Source organism: Egretta garzetta, unplaced genomic scaffold (assembly GCF_000687185.1).
Source record: "Egretta garzetta isolate BGI_Z169 unplaced genomic scaffold, ASM68718v1 scaffold454, whole genome shotgun sequence".
NCBI classification, from domain to species: domain Eukaryota; kingdom Metazoa; phylum Chordata; class Aves; order Pelecaniformes; family Ardeidae; genus Egretta; species Egretta garzetta.
The window spans coordinates 287,308-306,702 of NW_009259429.1; the positions used below are offsets into that span (position 1 = coordinate 287,308).

Sequence of the window (19,395 nt, forward strand, 5' to 3'; positions counted from 1 at the left end):
ATAATTGCATTTTTATGTTATTTGTATACGTACACTTGTAATGTATAACTCCAAGAACTTCTTAGCAGGTTCTGGGAAAAATCTGTTTTAAAGATTAACAAAGCATGACTACAAGCATGTAACACAAAGCTGTCAGGTTTTAACTGCCATAAAGTGACAGACCTGATGTGGAATTCCTTCCATCCAAGAAAATTTAGATTACAAGGCTTCTACACCCAAGGGAACTCCATGAAGTGTTTACATACGTATGAAGAAGAAAGTTCATAATTACCAAATCGTCATTTAAAGATTTCAGTGTTGGCTCCATTACAATATCCTTTGTTGCCACCATCTGCTCCTCCACAGCTTTTTCCTGGACTGTGTTGAACAACTGAAAATGAAGTAAGCCAACACATATAACACTTGCTGATGTTTCTTCTAGGGTTATTGCTTTAAAATAAATAAGAAATGCTGACTGTCCCCATGAAACTCTTCTAACCTTGCAAATATCAGGCAGTTGTTTATTTCTGATGCATGAATTCTGTCATACTGAAATAAAAAGCTGCTTCCTGAAGGCAGAATTATATACAGTTTTTATAAAAAGTATAAAACTAAAATCAGTCAGCACTCAATGTCACTCACATAGATGTAGAGAACTCATAGTTGACAACAAACTTCATTAATACAGCATAATTTGATTAACATCTGCAGCTAAAAGCTGCGGATTTTGGTTTTTTTATAAGTTACTTTCTTCAAGATAACGATAAGGGTGTTACACTGAGCAAATCACCTCTCCAGTGAACAGCCCATGCCAGACTGCAGAAGCTTTGCTACCATGTCCCAATCCTTGAGAACCAGAGGCCCCAGACTCAGCAAGCAATTGCAAGCAGTTGGCAAGTATTCTGTCTCTCCCACCGTCTGGTAACTCATCATGTTACTCACTTTATCATAGGCATTAGAGAGAAAGAAAACCAGATCCAAAACTTCCCAATTATTTCACTGGACTTCAAGTCTACCTCTAAATGACATTGGAAAAGCTGGGGGTCTTTTCCAGAAAAGTTGAGATGCCACTGGTGCAGTGAACAGCCGTAAACAAATGGTTCAGGCTCAGCGGGCAACATGGGTTGTATGCTCAGCATTTTGGTCAGGACATTTCAACATTTAAAACCACAAGACAAGCATTACTATTTGGGAAAACATTTTATAAACCAATGCCATAAATACCTGCTCTTTCCACTGGGATTTTCCCATTGTATGAAGAAGTTTACAGTCAATTATTTGGGACATGTTAAAGATACACAGTTCTGATTCAGTTTTCTGTTAGTGCCAGGCTCAGTACTGGAATCACGCTTTGGTCCAATACAACCAAGACAGAGCTTGTCATGATGCTATTACCTGAACTACTTTGCGGATGATTCTGTTGAAGAGGCCCATCAGCTGACTGCTGGGCAGTTCTACCTCCTTTTCCAGCTGGTCCAGAGACTTATGCTGTAGGCCAATCCCCAGAAAAAGGGCCTGAGGAAATGACATGTATTTCAGTTATAGAGGCTTTCAGAGCAAATGCAAATATATAATACCCTCTACACTCCCTACATTTTACCAAGCCCTTGCTCTACTCAAGTAGTACAAGGCTCCCCTGGTACCAACTGAAGTTTTGCTTGGATTGCTGGAACACCCCTAAATTATTCTGTAGATGGCGGGTGCCATTCCACACTTTGTACAGATGAATACCTTTCTCCTGAAGAACAGTTCAAGAGCCAGAAGATTTTGAGGGGTTTTTAAGCCACAGTTCAAACCATATTGTAAATGCATGGAGTACTTCACTGAACACACTACAGAATATGAACCCTAACAATTTTATTCAAAGCAAATGCTAAAGGTGGAAGAAAACTACAGGCAGGAGAAATCATGAAGACGACTACAAAAGAAGTAATTAAATGAAGCAAAGGCTTTTTTAAAAGATTACATGAGACAGGAAACTATTCCAAAAATATATACAAAGAGGGGTGACGCATGGCTTGTTCCCACAGTGATACATACCGACTGTGCAGCAGAGAGAGAGATATCACCCAGCTGGTTGAGAAAAAACATCCTGGCAATGGTTGGTACCATATCCATGATGAGATGATAGTCCACCATGTTGCGAGAGTACATCTCTAATCTCTTCAGGTCATATGGGATGAAAACTGACTCTAATTCAGCACGGCTGATGGCTGATGGGTACAATAAAAAGACAACAATGTCAAGACTGTTCTTCTTAGCTATCCAGGACCTTAGTATTTAACAAGTTCCTTTTCACATCACTGAGTAAAGGCTAACTGCTACCCCATAGGTTCACTTCCCAACACATTTCAGAATTCAGCGCGCTGGGTACAACACTGCTATTCAGACTGGCTCGGTTATTCAAAGTCTTTTCAGACAGACATACGTCCATGTGAAAAACACTGCAACTGTCAAAACAGACCAGCACATCAACGCAAAGATGCCAGGGAGACTGAAAACACTGAGGGTTGAAAAAAACCAATTTGCCCAGTCTTTAACTATCTTACATTGGTTTTGCTGTTAAAGAGCTTTGTTCCCCTGTAGCAGCAGCCAAAATGCTTTCACCAAGACAGATATTAAAACCCCACCAGACACAGATTACCAAGTTCTCTCAAGAGGACTCCCCTCTGTTAGGCATACTGAGAAACAGCAATTTGCTTTTAAGCCAGAAGCGACTGTTTGAACTGTCTTGTCTGGCCCCTTTTTTTATACTACCTGTGTGTTTCCCCCAACAAGCGCTGCATTGAGCCCAATAACATGCAGCTGAACTAAAGCCTCTCTCTTAGAAAGACATCATATTCCAGTTTCCAAATTTCTGATGACAACATTCTTTCTAACCCTAAGCAAGCTGCTCTGCCTACTGACCCTTGCTATTCAAGCCTTCCCTTTTAATTCTGTACTGGATTTGGCAGCTGTCAGTATCCATCCATGTTTTTTCATGCATTTAGCTGTTACGGTCAAGAGTCCTCTAATTCTGGATTACTTAAATTTTCGATCAAAAAAGCAGGAAAAAAACTCCACAACAAAAAACCACCACGATCCATTTTCAGTGCCAGAAAATGTCCTCTTAGCTTTTGTTTAGAAATATAAGCATTTTTCTGGATAATAGGAACAAAACACAGTAATTGACCAAGAGCTATTCATGGCACTTCACAGGTGACACCATATAGTTCATGTATCGGAGAACTCTGATAAATGTATACATAAACTTTAAACTGCAATCTAACTGAGCATCGCGAGCCAGGGTACTCACGTGGTTGTGGCTGCTGTTTGATATTTTTGTTCTGTAGAATATTCAATGCCAACGAGGGGGAGAACGTGCTGAACTGGTAGGAAAGCAGAGAAAGGAACCGCCTCCTAAAATCTATAGGACAAGATGATAAAATTAATGACTCCTGTGGACCTCCAGAATAAATATCCCAGAAGATTCTTCTACTTTTGGCAAAATCAAAGTTACCTTTCCAGAAGGCAGTAAGCCAAGGCTCCTGTTCAGCGTCCTCTTCATTCAGCATCTTCAGCATGATGCATGAATGCTCACCAGTCAGGTCATTCTAATAAATAAGATACATTTCCCATCAGCCTCATGAACCTTTTGCACTCTATGCTCAGCTGAAGAAGGCAAAGGTCTTGTAAATCAACAGCAGCGACTCATGTATCAACTGTTACTCATCACCACTACCTAATGTAAAACCTATGAACTTCTAGAACTTGATAAATCCCAGTGCTGAGGGATTTTGGCTTGAGGTAACCAGTAGTCACCAGTATTGCAAATTCCAGGCACAGCTCAAGAGCCAGAAAAACAAAAGAAAAATGCAGTGATGTGGGACAAACAAATTATTTCCTCCAGAAGTACCCTAACTGCCAGTGCTATTTTTTGTAAGCACCTTGAAAAACAAGAGCAGTCATTTCAAGGGTCACTTGTATATTTTACCAATGACCGCATTAATAACCCTCCAGAGCTGCACCTTTGCTCTAATTTTTAAGCACAAACTACTTACAAGACCACATTCACAACCCTAAAACTTTACTCCTTTAGCTAACTGTAGGCCCAAAGATCAAAAACAAACATAAAACAAACCCCAAATGTAGTCTGGAAAAACTTTTGTGCCCAAACCACATCTCACAGAAGCTAATGGAATAATGCCCAGCGATTTCAATAGGGCTGGATTTCATTCAGAAACAGTATGCTACTTACTGGTGTCTGCCTCAGATAAACTGGCACAAATCCAGCACGTTTCCAAAACCTGGGGGAAGGGAAAAAAGAAAATGCACTGAGAATTACGGAGCTGTTGATCCTACGATAACACTTGTGGTTAAATGCAATCTATCCACCATACATGAACAACTGTTGAAAACTAGGCAAAAGTCTGTAAGACACCCCATCAACTAATGAAGATGAACACTGACAGAAAGTAGTAACAGCAATCAAACCTGACAGAGGTTCTAACTCAGAGGAGTGAAAAATTATGATTGTGGTATCAAAAAATGAACAAACTTTCAAAGACTGAGAGAGATTGTATTTGACGTCCTTCCAGGACCTCCTTTAAAAACAGGCAAACGAGTTTTGACCAATAATATCACAGACCCCAGATACCCTGGGGAGGGGCTGAGGATTTACCATTTACTTCAGAGACTCTGCTCTTCTGCAACAAATGCTGATTTTCCCTGGCAACTTCCAGGTTTCAGATAGTCACTTGTGGACCAGAGAGAATCCCAGACTGATCAGCAAAATACTGCTGACATCCCTTTCCACCCTCCTGTTCTTTCTTGAATCTTAGTTGTAAACTGATCCTACAATTCATTTTGCATTTGCGTAAAAGGAGGACTAGTAGAAAAAGACCTGGTGAGATCAAACATATGGCATCCCAGACAAAAGAAAGAAGCCTGGGCCCAGAGCAACTGTCACTGGCAACCTACCTCCACAGACCATGGACTCATGCTTCTTTTATCTATCCCACCACCGCTAACAGATAATTAAAAAAGTAGCAAAACGCTTTATTCTCCCCCTCTGCCCCAAAAGGGATCGTTCAAATGAAGTAAAACATCCGAACCATTTGCTTTATAATTTGCAAAGATTAAGACTATTTCACAATAACCACTCAGTTCTGATGCTCTCCTGCACAGCTTAACAATTCACCATCACATTCTGGCATGAACTTGTACGTAGCTGTCTAACATTGTTCTGACTGGGTCGGTCACAAATTGGCCTCCACTGCTCTTACTCCTTCTGTTGAACTCAGTCTCACCTCATGTGCTTATACAGCACCCTAGGTCCTCTGTAACTGGGGGCAGGCCAGCAAGGAACCAAGGTTTTAGGTGATAAATGACTGCTTTGCTTTTAGGCTAGCAACAGGATGAATTCTGCATTATTCTGAAACTGTCTCCCAACCTATGGATTCACCACTTCCCACACTATGGCTAAGAAAGTCTCAGAAACCTAGATATTTTACAGAACTTGATAATATTTTAAAAAGTCAGCATTTATTATAAAATCGTATGCTTTCATATAAAACTATGTTATAAAGTGGAGGTAAAACATAAGAAAAATTAGTAAATTATTTCCAGCTGCAGTAACTCAGTTCCTCCATGGTAAGAAAAGCAAGAAGCAGCTGCAGGAAAGCATTTACTTTACATTACTCAGGAAACTAACAACTAGCTTTACAGTAAGCAGCAGCTCAGGCTTCTACAGGTCACAGGAAGTAGTATTTAACTTCTCCCTACTTATTACAGGCTGTTCTTACTTCTCTAGCCTGGAAAAACTGAGCAATTAAAGCTAATTAGCTGTTTTGAAGGGTCACAGGGACAACCAAGAAGAGCATGGGTTTTCCCTCAGAAGGAGTTTGAGGAAAAAATACCAAGGCATGCACTTAGGATCAGCCTAAGCCAGCAAGAAAAGGTCTTACAGGAGAAGCGGGCTTGGACCTGTCCCAGTTTTAGAAACCAAGTGAAGCATGCAGAGATAAAAAATTTATATAGTTATATTTTTGCACTGGATGTAACTAGCAAATAGAATAATGCCTTACTTGAGTAATCGTGGTGTTAGGCCGTAAGATACCCCTAGATAGTCTAGGTTTTCAGCTTGTCTCTCGCTCAGTTTGAGAAGTAGAGGAGGCAAGTCTTTCCGAGGTGTCACAACCTCCTCTAATAAACTAACAGTCTGAAAGAGGAAACAGAAATGGGTTAGCAGCAATCCTCACAGAAGTCTGCAAAGTAAATCTCTTGTTCTGTATAAAAAATAAATATGAGTATTTCCTCCTTACACAGAGAAATTATTGAGACTTACAGTGAAAAACAAACAGCTTAGCACAACAGAAAATACAAGAAATGCCCTGAGCTCTGTACCTCGCTGCTTACAGTTGCAATTTCTTTTGGCTTTTGAATTGTTTCTTCTTCCAAACATGGAAATTTGCCTTCATAGTACATCTGCAGTAAAGTCAGAGCTCTGCTGCCATAGCCCATCTGTGAAGTAGGAACGATACACTATAAGCAAAAAGATGTATCTAGTTTTTAAGACAGGGCAAGAATATTCTCCCCTTATAAACCCATTAACAAACATCAGTGCAGAGATTGCTTAGTCACTGCAAAAATGCATTTTCTTTGCTATGTAGCAGCTCCATGAAGAAGGATGATACAGAACCTGGATGTCCAAAATCACAACGAGAACCCAGTTGGTAGTTCAGGACCGTGTAATAATTCTTGGTGCTTAACTCTGGCACTCAGTAAATGCCAAACACCAGCCTGAACATCTGGTAATCTCACAATAAATATCACTGGATCTTGATTTCATACTGCTTCTTGGGATGCTGGCATGCTGCACGCTGCCTGGTAATGATAGGAGCACTGGCTTGCTACCCACCCAGAGGAAAGCAACGCCCCCCCAGCCTGCTGTGGCATCTGACCATTTCTGTGAGTCTGACCTCATTCTGTTACTACCGCTGGCTCAGTCCCCAAGCTTAAAATGTTGAAAACTGGAGCAATTTATATGTTTTCCCTGTTCTGGAATTCTGCCTGTACAGCCATTCTCATGGTACCACTACTGACTGTTCACAATAACTGGACTCCAAACTACTTTACCCCCTGATAATCCGGATGAACCGCAATGCGAACAACACGCCCACCAGAGAGGCCCCCGAAGTCCGGATCTTGGAACTGCGTAAGAGACAAAAGTCAATTTAAAGAACACAGTTGGGTACTCTGGAAATAAGAAATAGTGCTGAAATATATCTTGGGTGTGAGTAAACAGCCAAATTATTCACCTGCTCTGAAATGGTCCAAGGAATAAGATCACCAGAAGCTTTCTTTCCCCTAGAAAGGCTGTTCATGATAGACTGGCGAGAGATCTCTCCCTCCATGCACACCTGCCAGAAAAGGTAAAAGGCCATTAATGGAGGCGAAGTGTTTTCTCCTACAGTCACTCCACAACAGCAGAATCAAAATTTATACTCGGTCACTAAGTCCATTATGCAGTATTGACATTCGTGTGATCCCTGCTCTGCAACACGATGAGCAAACATGTATGTGCCAACAGGCTCTGCCCCTAAAAGCCCTGTCTCAAAGAGCACACCAGTGGGCCAGCCAGGTACGCCTGAGGCATTACATCATGGTGCAGCAGAAGCTTGAAGAGATTAAAACATAGAAAGTGCTCTATGAATTGTCTGTAGTCCATCAACAGCAAACATAAAAGCTTGTCCCACCAACATTTCTTTTTAAACATCACATATTTTTCACGTAAATTGCCCTTTTTCTTTTAAGAAACAGTATATTTAACTAGCTGCATCAAACACAGATAATTAAGAATCTGTGTTCTTATGGAAGGAAGGAAGCATATAGTCAGACACCCAACAGTCAAGGGCTGAAATAGTTATACATCTCTAAGCATATACTCTGAAGACTTTGTATTTTTGTAGTTCTACTGCAAATAAAAGGAGTGCTAGAAACATGGGATAAGCAGAATGAACCAGTGAACCAACTCTCCTTGCAGGAGGTTGAAAAGGGAGGACAAAGTCATCTCTTGAAGCAGTAGTTCAGCTCCTCAGAAGGCTCCTCAGCACAAACACATGGTGGAGACTGGGAGGTCTATGTGAAAGGATCAGCATCACAGTGTACTTATACAGCAATTAGTGTTAACGAAAGAACATGGAGGAGAAAAAACAGCCTTAATACATTGTTGTAACACACACAAAACCACAGCCCTAAGCCACCACCTACTCCTAGATAGTACACTGCTGTCATAGCACACTGATAGTATACTGCCTCACAGCAGTGTACTGCTGCATTATTGAACAGTTCACTTGGCAGATACATGCTGCTCTCTTACCTGAACAACAGCAAGCACTTCTGGTAATGAATTCTGGGTAGGTGGAACAGGTGGCAAAAGGCAAAAAAGATGATGGGCAGGTGCATCAGACAGCATCTGGAGGTCATTGGGCGAGTTCTGGAGGGTAAAGACATATCAGAAAGTTGAAGAACTATTCCATGAGAAAGGCTTCGAAGTCCAGCGTAATGTTAGTAGCTGACTTCTAAAAAATCCTCCATTTTCTAAACTTAGGACTATTAGGAAACTTGGAACTAGTACAATACTGATGGATAAAGAAGATCACAGGCCAGTTCATGGCTGTTAAACTACCAGACAGTATCTGCTTTTCTCAAGTGAAACCTCTTACTCTTAACATGTATAGAACCGAACTTTCTATTGTTATATTGTTATATTGCTACTTATCTCTTAACCCACCAAATTTCAAATATTTTTTTTTAAGTGTCAGATTTTTAGTACTCAGTACTTCAGTACTTACAGACTTCACTCACATTTACTAGTCACACTTAGTCTTGAAACCTGGAGATGAATTATTACCCTTTTGGTTAACTTGAGGCTACTAGAATAAGGTAAAGAGAACTGGAAAAGAGGTTCATCACTGATGCTATTCTGAAAACCTTGCAGGCTCATCCAGAATTTAGTCTCCAGAATTTCTCAAGACAAAAATATTCCAGGTATCCCTAAATCCAGTATATTCAGCCAAGACTAAGGCAGAGATCTTCTCACAGAAAGGAGAATGCGGATCTGTACACAACAAGAAGCAACTGAAGCTGTTCAGAAACCTCAATTAGGCCAATTCAATTAAACTGTCATAACAAGCACTGCTCCCTCCACAAAATTCCTATTTTGACAGAAGTACCACAAGCTTTACCTTGTAGTGTGAAGCCACATACAGGGCCATCAGTCTCTGCAGAAAAACTTCTGATGCTCTGTGGTAACAAAAAAGCGTGTCTCTATTTACGTAGTATCTAAACACAGGGGTTAAGGAAACAATCTCCTTGGAAACAAGGAAAATCGCCTTGTTGGTTTAGGAGTACTATTTTCAATACAGCCTTGGGCTACATGCTGGCTTGTGCTCTTAGACTTTACAGCTCTGTCTACAAGAATGAATGATTTTGGGCAGTGTTCATAGCTTTCACACCCTTCATGCATAAAGCTAAACCTTTTTTAACTCCAAGGACTTCCCTTCATTCAACCCTTCCTTAGGATTGTCTCTGCAGTAAAACTGGAGTTTGGTAATGTCCTGGCAACACACACCAGCAGTGGTAAGAGCTTAACTCCAGAAGTGCGGTCTTAATAGACTTTTGCCAAAAGATGATGTGCTGAGGTTATCACATTAGTTGGAGAACCCCCTATTAATCAGCTTGAAAAAGCCTCCTTCACCTGAAAGCAACATATTTTGATCAGAGCACAACATTTGAGTAAGGATACAGGTCACAAGTCTCAGGCAGCGGGCAGCCAGAGATAATTCTGGTGATGTTGAGACAGTCCAAACACAGCAGATCATTTAGCCACTTTTCAACTGCATCACCAGGGGCGTATCTGATTGACTCATGGAGGGAAACTTCATGCAATGTACGAGCTGCAAAAAGATTTCAGAGAAGAACATCTAGGGTTGAAGTTACAGCTAGCAAAGAATCCAATAGGATCAGTGTCCTCTGAAGGGCTCCCAGAGGATCACAAAGACACTATTCTCATAGCTTTCATTTCTTAAAAGCCTTTGCATCTGAAAATGATGAGGAAAAAGCAGAGGAGAGTTCCTTCATTTTCCCATACCACTACCTTCCTACAGCTGCAAAGTACACGGACACATGGGATACCCACAGGGCTTGCCAGTCAGCAGCACCAGAGATCACTGGACTACATAGCCTCTAAAGGTCCCTTCCAACCCAAAGCATTCTATGATTCTATGATCACAGTTATACACTTCAGTCCAGAATACAATGGAGTACCTGAGGTGAGTTTAGCTGTAGCTGTAGATTTGTTCTCTGCTGTCATGGTGATTTGGGTTTGTGCACTCTGTTGACGGAGCTGCTGAATGAGCTTCAGAGATAGTGATCGACCAGTACCCTCATACCTGAAAAACAGAAAACAAAAGTCTGAAGCAAATAACTGAACAGCTACCCTGAGCCATGGGGAAGCTCCAGTCCTGAGCCAGGCTGCCATCCAGAGCTATGTGCTGTTCAGAGGCCTGTGAGGACCACAACCACCTGCGAGAATTGCTGCCTTTTGATGTTCTTGCGCATGTAGGACAGGGCAGCCTACACTGTCACTTTCTTAGTCTCACCATATTGGAAGGAAGATGCCATTCTTCCCTCCCTCCTAGCAGGCTGCAGAATCCTGTTTATGTATTTGCTCCTTGTAGCAGAACAGAGAAGGTGCAAGTCAAACACTTAATAAATCCACAGTGGAACCAAAAGAAAGCAGCAAGTTCAAGTACTGACTCTTGGTTCTTTTAAGGAGCAGTTCCATGACAGATCAAGAATTGGCATGACTGATGTAATAGTATGTAATAAAAAAAGTACCGTAGGTAAGAAATAGTCTGCTGGCATGTGCACAACTGCTTTCTCAGGTAGACAGTTGCTGCTCAAGCCTTACCCATTGATTGTAGAAGCCATGAAAACAAGGTAAGGGCCTAGCAGGTTTTTCACCAGGGGCAGAGGAATGGCGGCAGCTTCATCAATCACAACAAGTTCAGCTTGACCCAGTTTCACAGAATCAGCAGGGTGTATGTACTGCAAGGAATGAGAGGACACTGTCATTGTCAACTACACCCTTGTCTGGGAAGTAGGGAAACGTCAGAGCTGGCAAAGCTGGAGCCCTGTAAAGCTGTTGTGCCTGTTCTCCAGGACCATCAAGCCAGAGACTGAGACATGAAAACAAAGTCAGGAGAGAGTTCAGCTGGGAGAGGGTTCATAACAAGGGCTTGGTCACACATCTTGTTTTGCACATTTCCACAGAAATGGATCTGCAGAGAGCATGAAAATAAAGGAGATCTAATGACTAGAAACATATGCTCTTCCTTTCTGTTTCTTTCACCTTCCTTCGCTTTTGTTTGAAAAAGAAACCCACAAGCAATTACCACGGGAGCTGTGTAATCTACAAGTTATTCACAGAAAGTGACTTTGTGAAAGTCACTCACCAGAAAAAAAGGTCTGCCTTAAAGCAAAATCAGCCAGGACAGTTACAAATCACATAGAAAGAACATGCTTAAAATCAAAACAACTACTGTAAAGCCAACAGTTAGGAACAAAAAGTAGAAAGGCAAAAGTGCGAAAGAGGCCAGTTACCTGAATGGTCTGTCTGTGCTCCTTGAACACATTCACTCTGACAACAGCCTTGTTAAACTCTGGATTTAAAGACTGAACAATCTCATAGTCCAGATGTTCCTGAAAGAAAACACTGTTAAACAGTATGAACAAGCCAAGATCTAAGAAAAATATCATTTACCGTTACCATCAAAATAAGCTCACTGAGAGTACACTGTTATTTCAGATTCTAGTTGAAAACTCTTATAACAAAAGCTTCAGAGGCCTGAGAACTGAGAAATTAATTAATTATGTTAAAAACTATTTCACAAAGAAACTGATTTACCCAACTTAAAAATAGAGAAGGAAGCATAACTGTACTATGATTCATTTTTACAGAACATTACTAAAAAGGGTGGTAGTTAATATATGTAACAAAAATCACAGATGAGATGCAAACCCCCTCCTAAACAGGAACACTGTGAAAGTATTGTAAAATAGTCTGCTCTCCTTACCTGATACTGCAGTGCATCAAAGCCTTTAAATATGAACTCAAAGAGAGTGTGAAGGTTATCGGGGCTCGGAGATGTGACAAAGATATTGGAGTAACTGCACAGAAAAATAAAACAAGAGTCTTTTTCTAACAAATTTTACATATACATACTAAGCAGAATTTTTTTTTACATGACGGGTTGATTTTACCTAATTACCAAAACACAGCATATTCCTTTAGACACTTATCTCAATTTATGCGTGATTATTTTGATTTTTAAAGACTGAGGTTTTTATTGCTATTAAATAGAAAAAAATTAACACTGGTGTATGCAGCAATCAAAAGACATAAGAAGAATAAGAAGGAAAGATGCAGGACTGGAAATTACAAATATATTCAGATCCTGTCATCTTTTTTTTTTTTTTCTCTCAAACTTATGGATGCAAATAAAGCCTGAGAGATTGCACTCACCCAAAAGCTACTGCTCCAGCAATAGCCAGTCCCAAAGCAGCAGATTTACCACGTCCCCTGGCTGCTGTTAATGCCACAGTGCTCCGCAGAGTCTTCTCAGAAATGGCTTCAATAAATTTTAGAACTGCTTTTGCCTGATGATTAGAAAAAAATAGAAAACAAAAATGAGCTGTGTTTAAATTGCTTTCGGCATTACTTACACTTACCACTAGTACACATCTTCTTCCCTAGAACAGGAAGGAGGAGAAAGACAAGATGGGAAAGCCGAACATTAAAACCCAGACAAATAATGTCCAAGAAGCAGTAATCTTGACCCACTGAGTTCTTGATATTATTCAGGTCAAAACACAGATCAACAATCAGTACAGCAATTCTCAGTTACTACCTCCATGCCACTGACCACAGAGAATGTTCAGCAAGATGGGAAAAGACACACTGCTCTCAGAGGAGGAAGACAAATATATCTGGGCAGTGAGAAGACCTACTACAAAAGGGCTTAAGCAGTGCACAGCTCAGGGAGCCACCAGGCTGAACTGCAGCTTCTCAGTGGATAATCCATAACAGGACAGACAATTGCAATAGGGCCCTCTCAAATTGGAGTGAAAAAGTGTAAGGGAGGCAGGAACAGGGACGTATTAAAACATGATATGGATTTTCAACTTCTATTCAGAACTAAACTGAACAGAACCTTCAGATTAAGTTTCCTGCTTATTTCAAACCCTGAGAGCTCATCATCTTTTTAAATGTGGACTTTTCCAGATCAGCTTCCTGTCTCCATTCTAGTCATTCCACTTACTCTCAACTTCATGAAGAAAATTACTGATGCTGTCGCTGAGCTACCATGTCCAATCAGTTTTTCAAGGAAATTCTCTAGGACCACACCCATCACTGTTCACACTCAGATTTGATTACATGCAAGATGAGACCACACATGATGACCTGTCAAACACAGAAAATCTGGAATTTAAACACCACACCAACCTGATCCAGGGTTTTACAGCCATCCACCAGAACTCCTACAGGCTGTGTATCCTGCAAGCTCTCCTTCAGTTCTTTCAGCTCCAAGTCCTGCGGCCGGAGGCTATCTTCCTATAAGCATGGGATTTACCATAACAGGATTAGTAAAGGACACTTTGGCAGAATTATACCTTTGTGATGTCTTCTGATGTATTTTACCAGGCAGAGAAAGATACCTGAAAGAAAACGTTACTACAAGTTGAATATACTCCCTGGAAACAGAAGAATTTAAATGGACAGACAGATACTTAACATGTCAACTTTAATGCATCTTCAGGAGAATGGTTACGCAAGAGGTGGGTTATCCTGGCTTCCCCAAGATTGGAGGAAGAAAGGAAAGGATTTTTCAGTATGTGGTAACTGGAGAATGACATTGCTAGGAAGCAGGGACCATGGACAAATTTTCTGAAGAATTCAATTCATTTTTCAGTCTTTGGGCTGTACCAAAATGTTATGATCTTTGTTACACCTGTCACACGAGGTGTACCTATTGCCAAGCAGGTGGAAAAACTACTGCAGCAGCACCAGGTCAGTTTTCAAACCAGTACCAAGATTTTCAAAGCCAAACTATAAACTTGGACACAAAAGTAATCAGTTTTAAATGGGAATGAATTCTCATTTTCCTTGCTGTCACTTGAAATTCCAAAGGCATCAGTCCATCCATCCAACAGGTAAGTATTTGTGCTGCTAAAGGGGGTTTTGTTTTGTTTTTTAAAATCAGTGCTCTGTCAAAATGTTTTTACCATCTCTGACAGAACCCATGTTGGTGTTTCTTAGGCCACACAAAACAGTTCAAACGCTTAAAGATTTCTATTTAAAACTGGTTCCATTTTACTTTAGACTACAACTGAAAGTGATAAAAGGATACATTTCTAACAGTGCAAGCTATATGTCTGGCTTAGATTCAGTAAATGATCCCGAGATGTGGCATGTGTAACTCAAAAATGGAAACAACTGCCACAGCTCCTAGGTATCAGGTGTCTCCTGAGCTTGTATTTCCAAAGTGTTTTCCCACCCTCCACCTGTTGAAAGGTCTTTTTATTTGTCTTGTCCATCAGCTTCAAATCTCTCTATGCACTTCTGAAACAGCAACCACAGCAATTAAGCTCCACCTCGCTAGGCTAAATAGCAGTACAGCAAAATCAACAAATAACAGGAAGAACAAGAAAAAAAATTGACAGAAAAAAAACCAAGGAGGAAAGAAGAGACAACTTCCCATGCTTCACTCATACCAGGTACAATTTTTGCAGAACATTCTACTTCCTCTCTGCAAGACCATTATTTGATATAAACCAGGGTGAAAGGAAAGCTTCCTCTTCTTTAAATCTTTAACACATCATGGTCAACTCAGACCAATTTCTCCCAAGGGAAAGCGGTTGATGTTGCTTACTGACCTGCGACTGCGGTGGAACAGGTGTGATGTTTGCAACGTGACTGGAGATGGGCAAGATATTCAGCTGATCATCAATCACGATGCAATTCTTGCATGAGGCCAGAGACAGAATGAACCTGAGCAGTCAAGAAAAGGCAACTCAGTAAAAACACTAGCAACACAACTGCATTTTGGTAGTTAATTTAAACTTTCTTCCAAACCCAGCTGTAGTATTTACAGCTACAGCTACTTACAGCTGAGCTACGATGCGTTCACACAACTGGCAGTATGCCTCTTACCATAAAATCAGGATCATCTACACAAAACAGGTATCCACTTACCAGGATGTCTCCAAAGCAAAACACTAACTAAAGATGATCTACCAAGAGAGCATTTAAGCGGGAAGTAGCTGTACAGAAGTGTAAGATGTGAATCCACAGCAACTGTGACAAGTGCTGACCCCCGAAGGCTGCAGTCAGTGCTGGCTTATTCCTCCTTCTAATTTCTGACATCACATAACCACCTGCATGCTAAAGAACGATTTCTGCAATTTTCCTACAGCTAGAGCTAGGGCTCGCTCACTCAGTAAGAGCTGCTTATTTTATACAACAAAAGTTGAGAAAACAGCTTTATGAGACACATCTAAAACCACAGAGAATACTCCACACTAAGCAGTTTTATATTTTACAGTAATGCAGTACGAATCTGAACTTCAGTGCATCTGGAGCGCATGGTTCTACAGAGCGTTTCAAGGAAGGACCTCAGAAAAGTTTACAAATGTTGGCCTATTTCCATCCATCCCTTGTAACATATGCCAAAATTTTGTGTACCATTCCTCCAACAACAAACTGTATTCATATCCAGAATAGTACATGAAAACTTCACTGAAGCAGCCAGGAAGACCTACTCCAATGCAAACCTATAGACGCTTTCCTAATATGAATACACAATGTTGTTCCAGATGCTTTCCATACAGCCTGGATCCTTTACTCTCTTAATAACTTACCTCTCGTTAAACCGCCCTACCACATCCTGGTGTGCCTCTGTTCTATATCGAGAGTGTACATCCTGAAACAAAAAGAAAAGTCAATCTGGAGAAGGAACAGTGGTAACAGTGACATTTACAAGATTGTTACTCATGGGACAATCCAACTCCTTTTCCACTCTCGTATATTACAGTCTCCCTTTCCATCAACACCACATCCCAGACAGGATTCTGATTTTCTGTTTGTTGCGGAACATCCACATTTTCCAAATACTTGTTAAAAATGTACTTTTCCCATCAATACTTTTCACAATGGTCTTATTTATTCTTGCCTGACCTAAGGGTCAACACTGCCAGGTACAGAACAATTCAAACACCTCAGGGATGCTAAGAAAAAGTAGTCTACCACTTTAATTCACCTACTGGCATTATTACTAATGAAAACAGTTCCTGCTCTAGGTGTAAGTATACACAGTGTGAACAGTTTGTATCTAGAAATATATAGTAGTTGTGAAGCTGATCTCACCTAGCAACAGGTCACAAAACACCCAAAAGGCCTATTTTTTACTTAACTTTTTGTTACATGGGCAGAGAGCACAAACATTATCCAAAACTATTGTGAAACAAAAGAACACAGTTACATTTGTGAATGATAGGTGTTTCTTCCTTGTAACCTAGCAGCATTTCAAGACACAGAGGTTGGGAGAACTGCCTAAGCGTAAGAGATTCAACCACAGATGAATGAAGGAGCAGGAAAGATGATGGAAGGAAGACCATACCCCATAACAAAAGCAAAACTTAGCATCACTACGATGTACCTGCTTATATGAAATAACCAAACTATGTTGAACGTACCATGGTCATTGTATAGAGCTGCTTCAATGAGTTCATAGTTCTCAGGAGAATCACCACAATTCCACCCCCTTCTACTGTTTCAACAGTTCTAGCCAGCAGGTTTGGAGTCAAGGCTTCAAAATCCTAGGAAATAAATAAAACTTCAAAGTTGCCTAGAGTTCACCAGCACAACTAGCACCTACTAAAAGGAACAGGAAATGTGAAAACATTATTTCTCCAAGTTTAATTCACGCTTAACATTTGCATTAAGCAACGTCCCAGTAGAATTCTACCAGCAAGGCTATCTCACCCTCACAAAACTTCTAAAAGATACATCAGGCCATCATAATTGAAATAACAGAAGCACCAGATACTGTTTCTGCAGCATTTAAACCAAAAGCAATTGATGCTAGTGCAATGTCCCTTTAAAGTCAAAAGTTTAACTCCTTACCTGAAGCACACACATGCCGAAAGTGTTACCAAGAATTTTGTGAGTTTCATTGTAATAGCAGTAGCGAATGTTTGTGGCTGCTATAAATAACTCAAAAGGATCATCATCCTTTATGTTTAAAGTTCCACTTTTAATCTTCTTCTGTAGTTGTCTCATCCTTTTCTTCCGATGGCTGGAGAACAAAATTATACAGAAGTTTTCTTGGGCAAAGATTTGAGAAAAGTGCATTCAGGCCTACGTTCAAGTCTAACTGGAAGTCAGAGCACAGCCTCCATGAAAAAAGATCTTGGATCACACTTGCTGCTTTCATGATATGTTTCCATGCGCCTTCAGCCCAAAGCGGTGGATATCACACAGAACCAGCTGTTATTGCAAGAAACCACTTGGTTGGAATCATGCGGTTTCAGGTATCCCTTCCTGACTTTGTGTGCAGACTGTAAGTTACACACACAAATCTAAGAATTAACATTTTAAACACTTTTTCAAAATGAAGGCATTCTAATGCTTAATCCACATTTGATCCTAAATATTACTGAGGCTAAAAAGCTGAGGAATTAAAGTTTTGGCCTTTTGAGAGAGAGATTGGTCCAGGACAACAGAGTTAGTGTTAGAGCTACAAAAAGAAATCAGAAGTACCTAGTGATGATGTCAACTGCATTACAGAAGCCAAATTTTAGTTCTGGAAGACCAAACTTCCTGCAGCTCCTGCAAGGACTAACCTTGTTTCTCCTTACAACCAAATCATGCTACCTATGCTCAGCAGACCGCTCACAGAGCTTTTGCTTCACACAGAGCAGTGACCGCAGCACAAGACGCAAGAGGTATCTCACCTACTAAAGCCCAGCTCCTTTTTGTAACACCATAGGACAGAGGGTCTGGCCTTTACAGTTGCTTTAGACAACATGTGATGAAGTATAACCACCTGCCAAAACACAGAAACGTTCATGAACAACTGTACTCACAAGCTAACGCGGAAGAGCAAAATATTTTTCTATACTTGATTTTACAGCTATGTTTTCTACAAACCAGCCCTGTGCAAAACAGAAATTCATGAACAACTGTACTCACAAGCTAACGTGGAAGAGCAAAATATTTTTCTATAGTTGATTTTACAGCTGTTTTCTACAAACCAGCCCTGTGCAAAACAGAAAGATCCCTTGGCATTTTGTGAAGGTTACATTCCTTTTTATACAGACCTGCACGTCTGTGCCTTCCCCAGGGCTGCATGACATTGAAGATGCTGAATTATACCTACCGTTTCCTTTGCACTCTTCTTTAGCAGAACTGCTAACAACTGCACAAACAGAAGGTGATTATTCCAGGCTAAATACTGTTCCTAGTATTTGTCCCTTAGTATAGCTTTCACACAACATATTTCAGACTTCTCCTACCATTCAACAAGATCTCATTGTGAATTTTAATCCTCTAGTGGGTTTGGCAACCCACCTCACCGCTATGTAGCCTGCACATTCAGTAAGCACACTTGCTGCTCTGGAATCCAACTCAGCAGCGAAAATACTGAACACGACCAGACTCAGAACATGCCCCACCAGAAGTCACCTGTCCACTTTAGTGGTAAATCAAGAACTTTCTTGTACTGCTGCCTGATTAACTCATTATTTTCCAAGTTTTTTTTATAACTAGTTTATTTGACTTCCCCGGGAGCTGGAGCTAGACAAACTGACTTATCCTAAATCAGTATGGTTTTGCCGTGCTGTTCTTTCCCTTTCCACTCAGAAGACGCAAGTCTCGATTCTCACGAAAAGAAGTAAGTTTAGTGGTTAATTTCTTCCATAGGCCTTTACCGGGTAGGTCCAGTCCAAGTTCTGGTGAGGTAATATTGGCGAGATGACTCAGTACGCAAACCATGGCTCGAGTGCAAAACCTTACAGCAGAACTGAGACAGGAAAGAAGCTTCTGCTTGCCAGGAAATTAAATATATTCTGCCCCAGTTTAAAAAAACACTGCGATTTGCCTGCACGCGCTTTATTTAACATTCACGAGCGTCTCGAACCGGAGACGTGGAAGGACAAAGTCTCCTAAACCGTTTCCAGCAGCCCCTCAGCGCCTGCCCGGCGGTGAGCGCCCGGCAAGGCCGCACGCCGAGGCACGCCATTGCGCTGCCTTACTCCGGCCGCCTTTTACCGCTTGCTTCGCGGGGGGAAAAGCCGGTACCGGGGGGCTTCTTC

General features: G+C 40.9%; 1 protein-coding gene across 3 annotated transcripts in view; it reads right to left on the minus strand.

The window, feature by feature from the left end:
• Positions 1-18,125, minus strand: part of NAT10 (N-acetyltransferase 10) — a 44,057-nt gene extending 25,932 nt beyond the window's left edge. For all 3 annotated transcript variants that reach the window (XM_035892630.1, XM_035892629.1, XM_009637054.2), the window contains exons 1-24: positions 18,037-18,125; positions 17,207-17,378; positions 16,777-16,899; positions 15,943-16,004; positions 14,959-15,073; positions 13,529-13,636; positions 12,548-12,681; positions 12,099-12,192; positions 11,626-11,724; positions 10,934-11,070; positions 10,288-10,412; positions 9,767-9,917; positions 9,207-9,303; positions 8,339-8,455; positions 7,278-7,379; positions 7,096-7,170; positions 6,364-6,480; positions 6,045-6,178; positions 4,217-4,265; positions 3,479-3,572; positions 3,275-3,385; positions 2,020-2,192; positions 1,375-1,494; positions 272-370 (exon numbers count right to left, since the gene is read on the minus strand). In XM_035892630.1, coding sequence (XP_035748523.1) covers positions 272-370; positions 1,375-1,494; positions 2,020-2,192; positions 3,275-3,385; positions 3,479-3,572; positions 4,217-4,265; positions 6,045-6,178; positions 6,364-6,480; positions 7,096-7,170; positions 7,278-7,379; positions 8,339-8,455; positions 9,207-9,303; positions 9,767-9,917; positions 10,288-10,412; positions 10,934-11,070; positions 11,626-11,724; positions 12,099-12,192; positions 12,548-12,681; positions 13,529-13,636; positions 14,959-15,073; positions 15,943-16,004; positions 16,777-16,899; positions 17,207-17,378; positions 18,037-18,110 — 2,682 coding nt within the window. In that variant the 5' untranslated portion in view covers positions 18,111-18,125. The remainder of the gene's footprint in view (positions 1-271; positions 371-1,374; positions 1,495-2,019; positions 2,193-3,274; positions 3,386-3,478; positions 3,573-4,216; positions 4,266-6,044; positions 6,179-6,363; positions 6,481-7,095; positions 7,171-7,277; positions 7,380-8,338; positions 8,456-9,206; positions 9,304-9,766; positions 9,918-10,287; positions 10,413-10,933; positions 11,071-11,625; positions 11,725-12,098; positions 12,193-12,547; positions 12,682-13,528; positions 13,637-14,958; positions 15,074-15,942; positions 16,005-16,776; positions 16,900-17,206; positions 17,379-18,036) is intronic.
• Between the last annotated feature and the right edge of the window lie 1,270 nt (positions 18,126-19,395).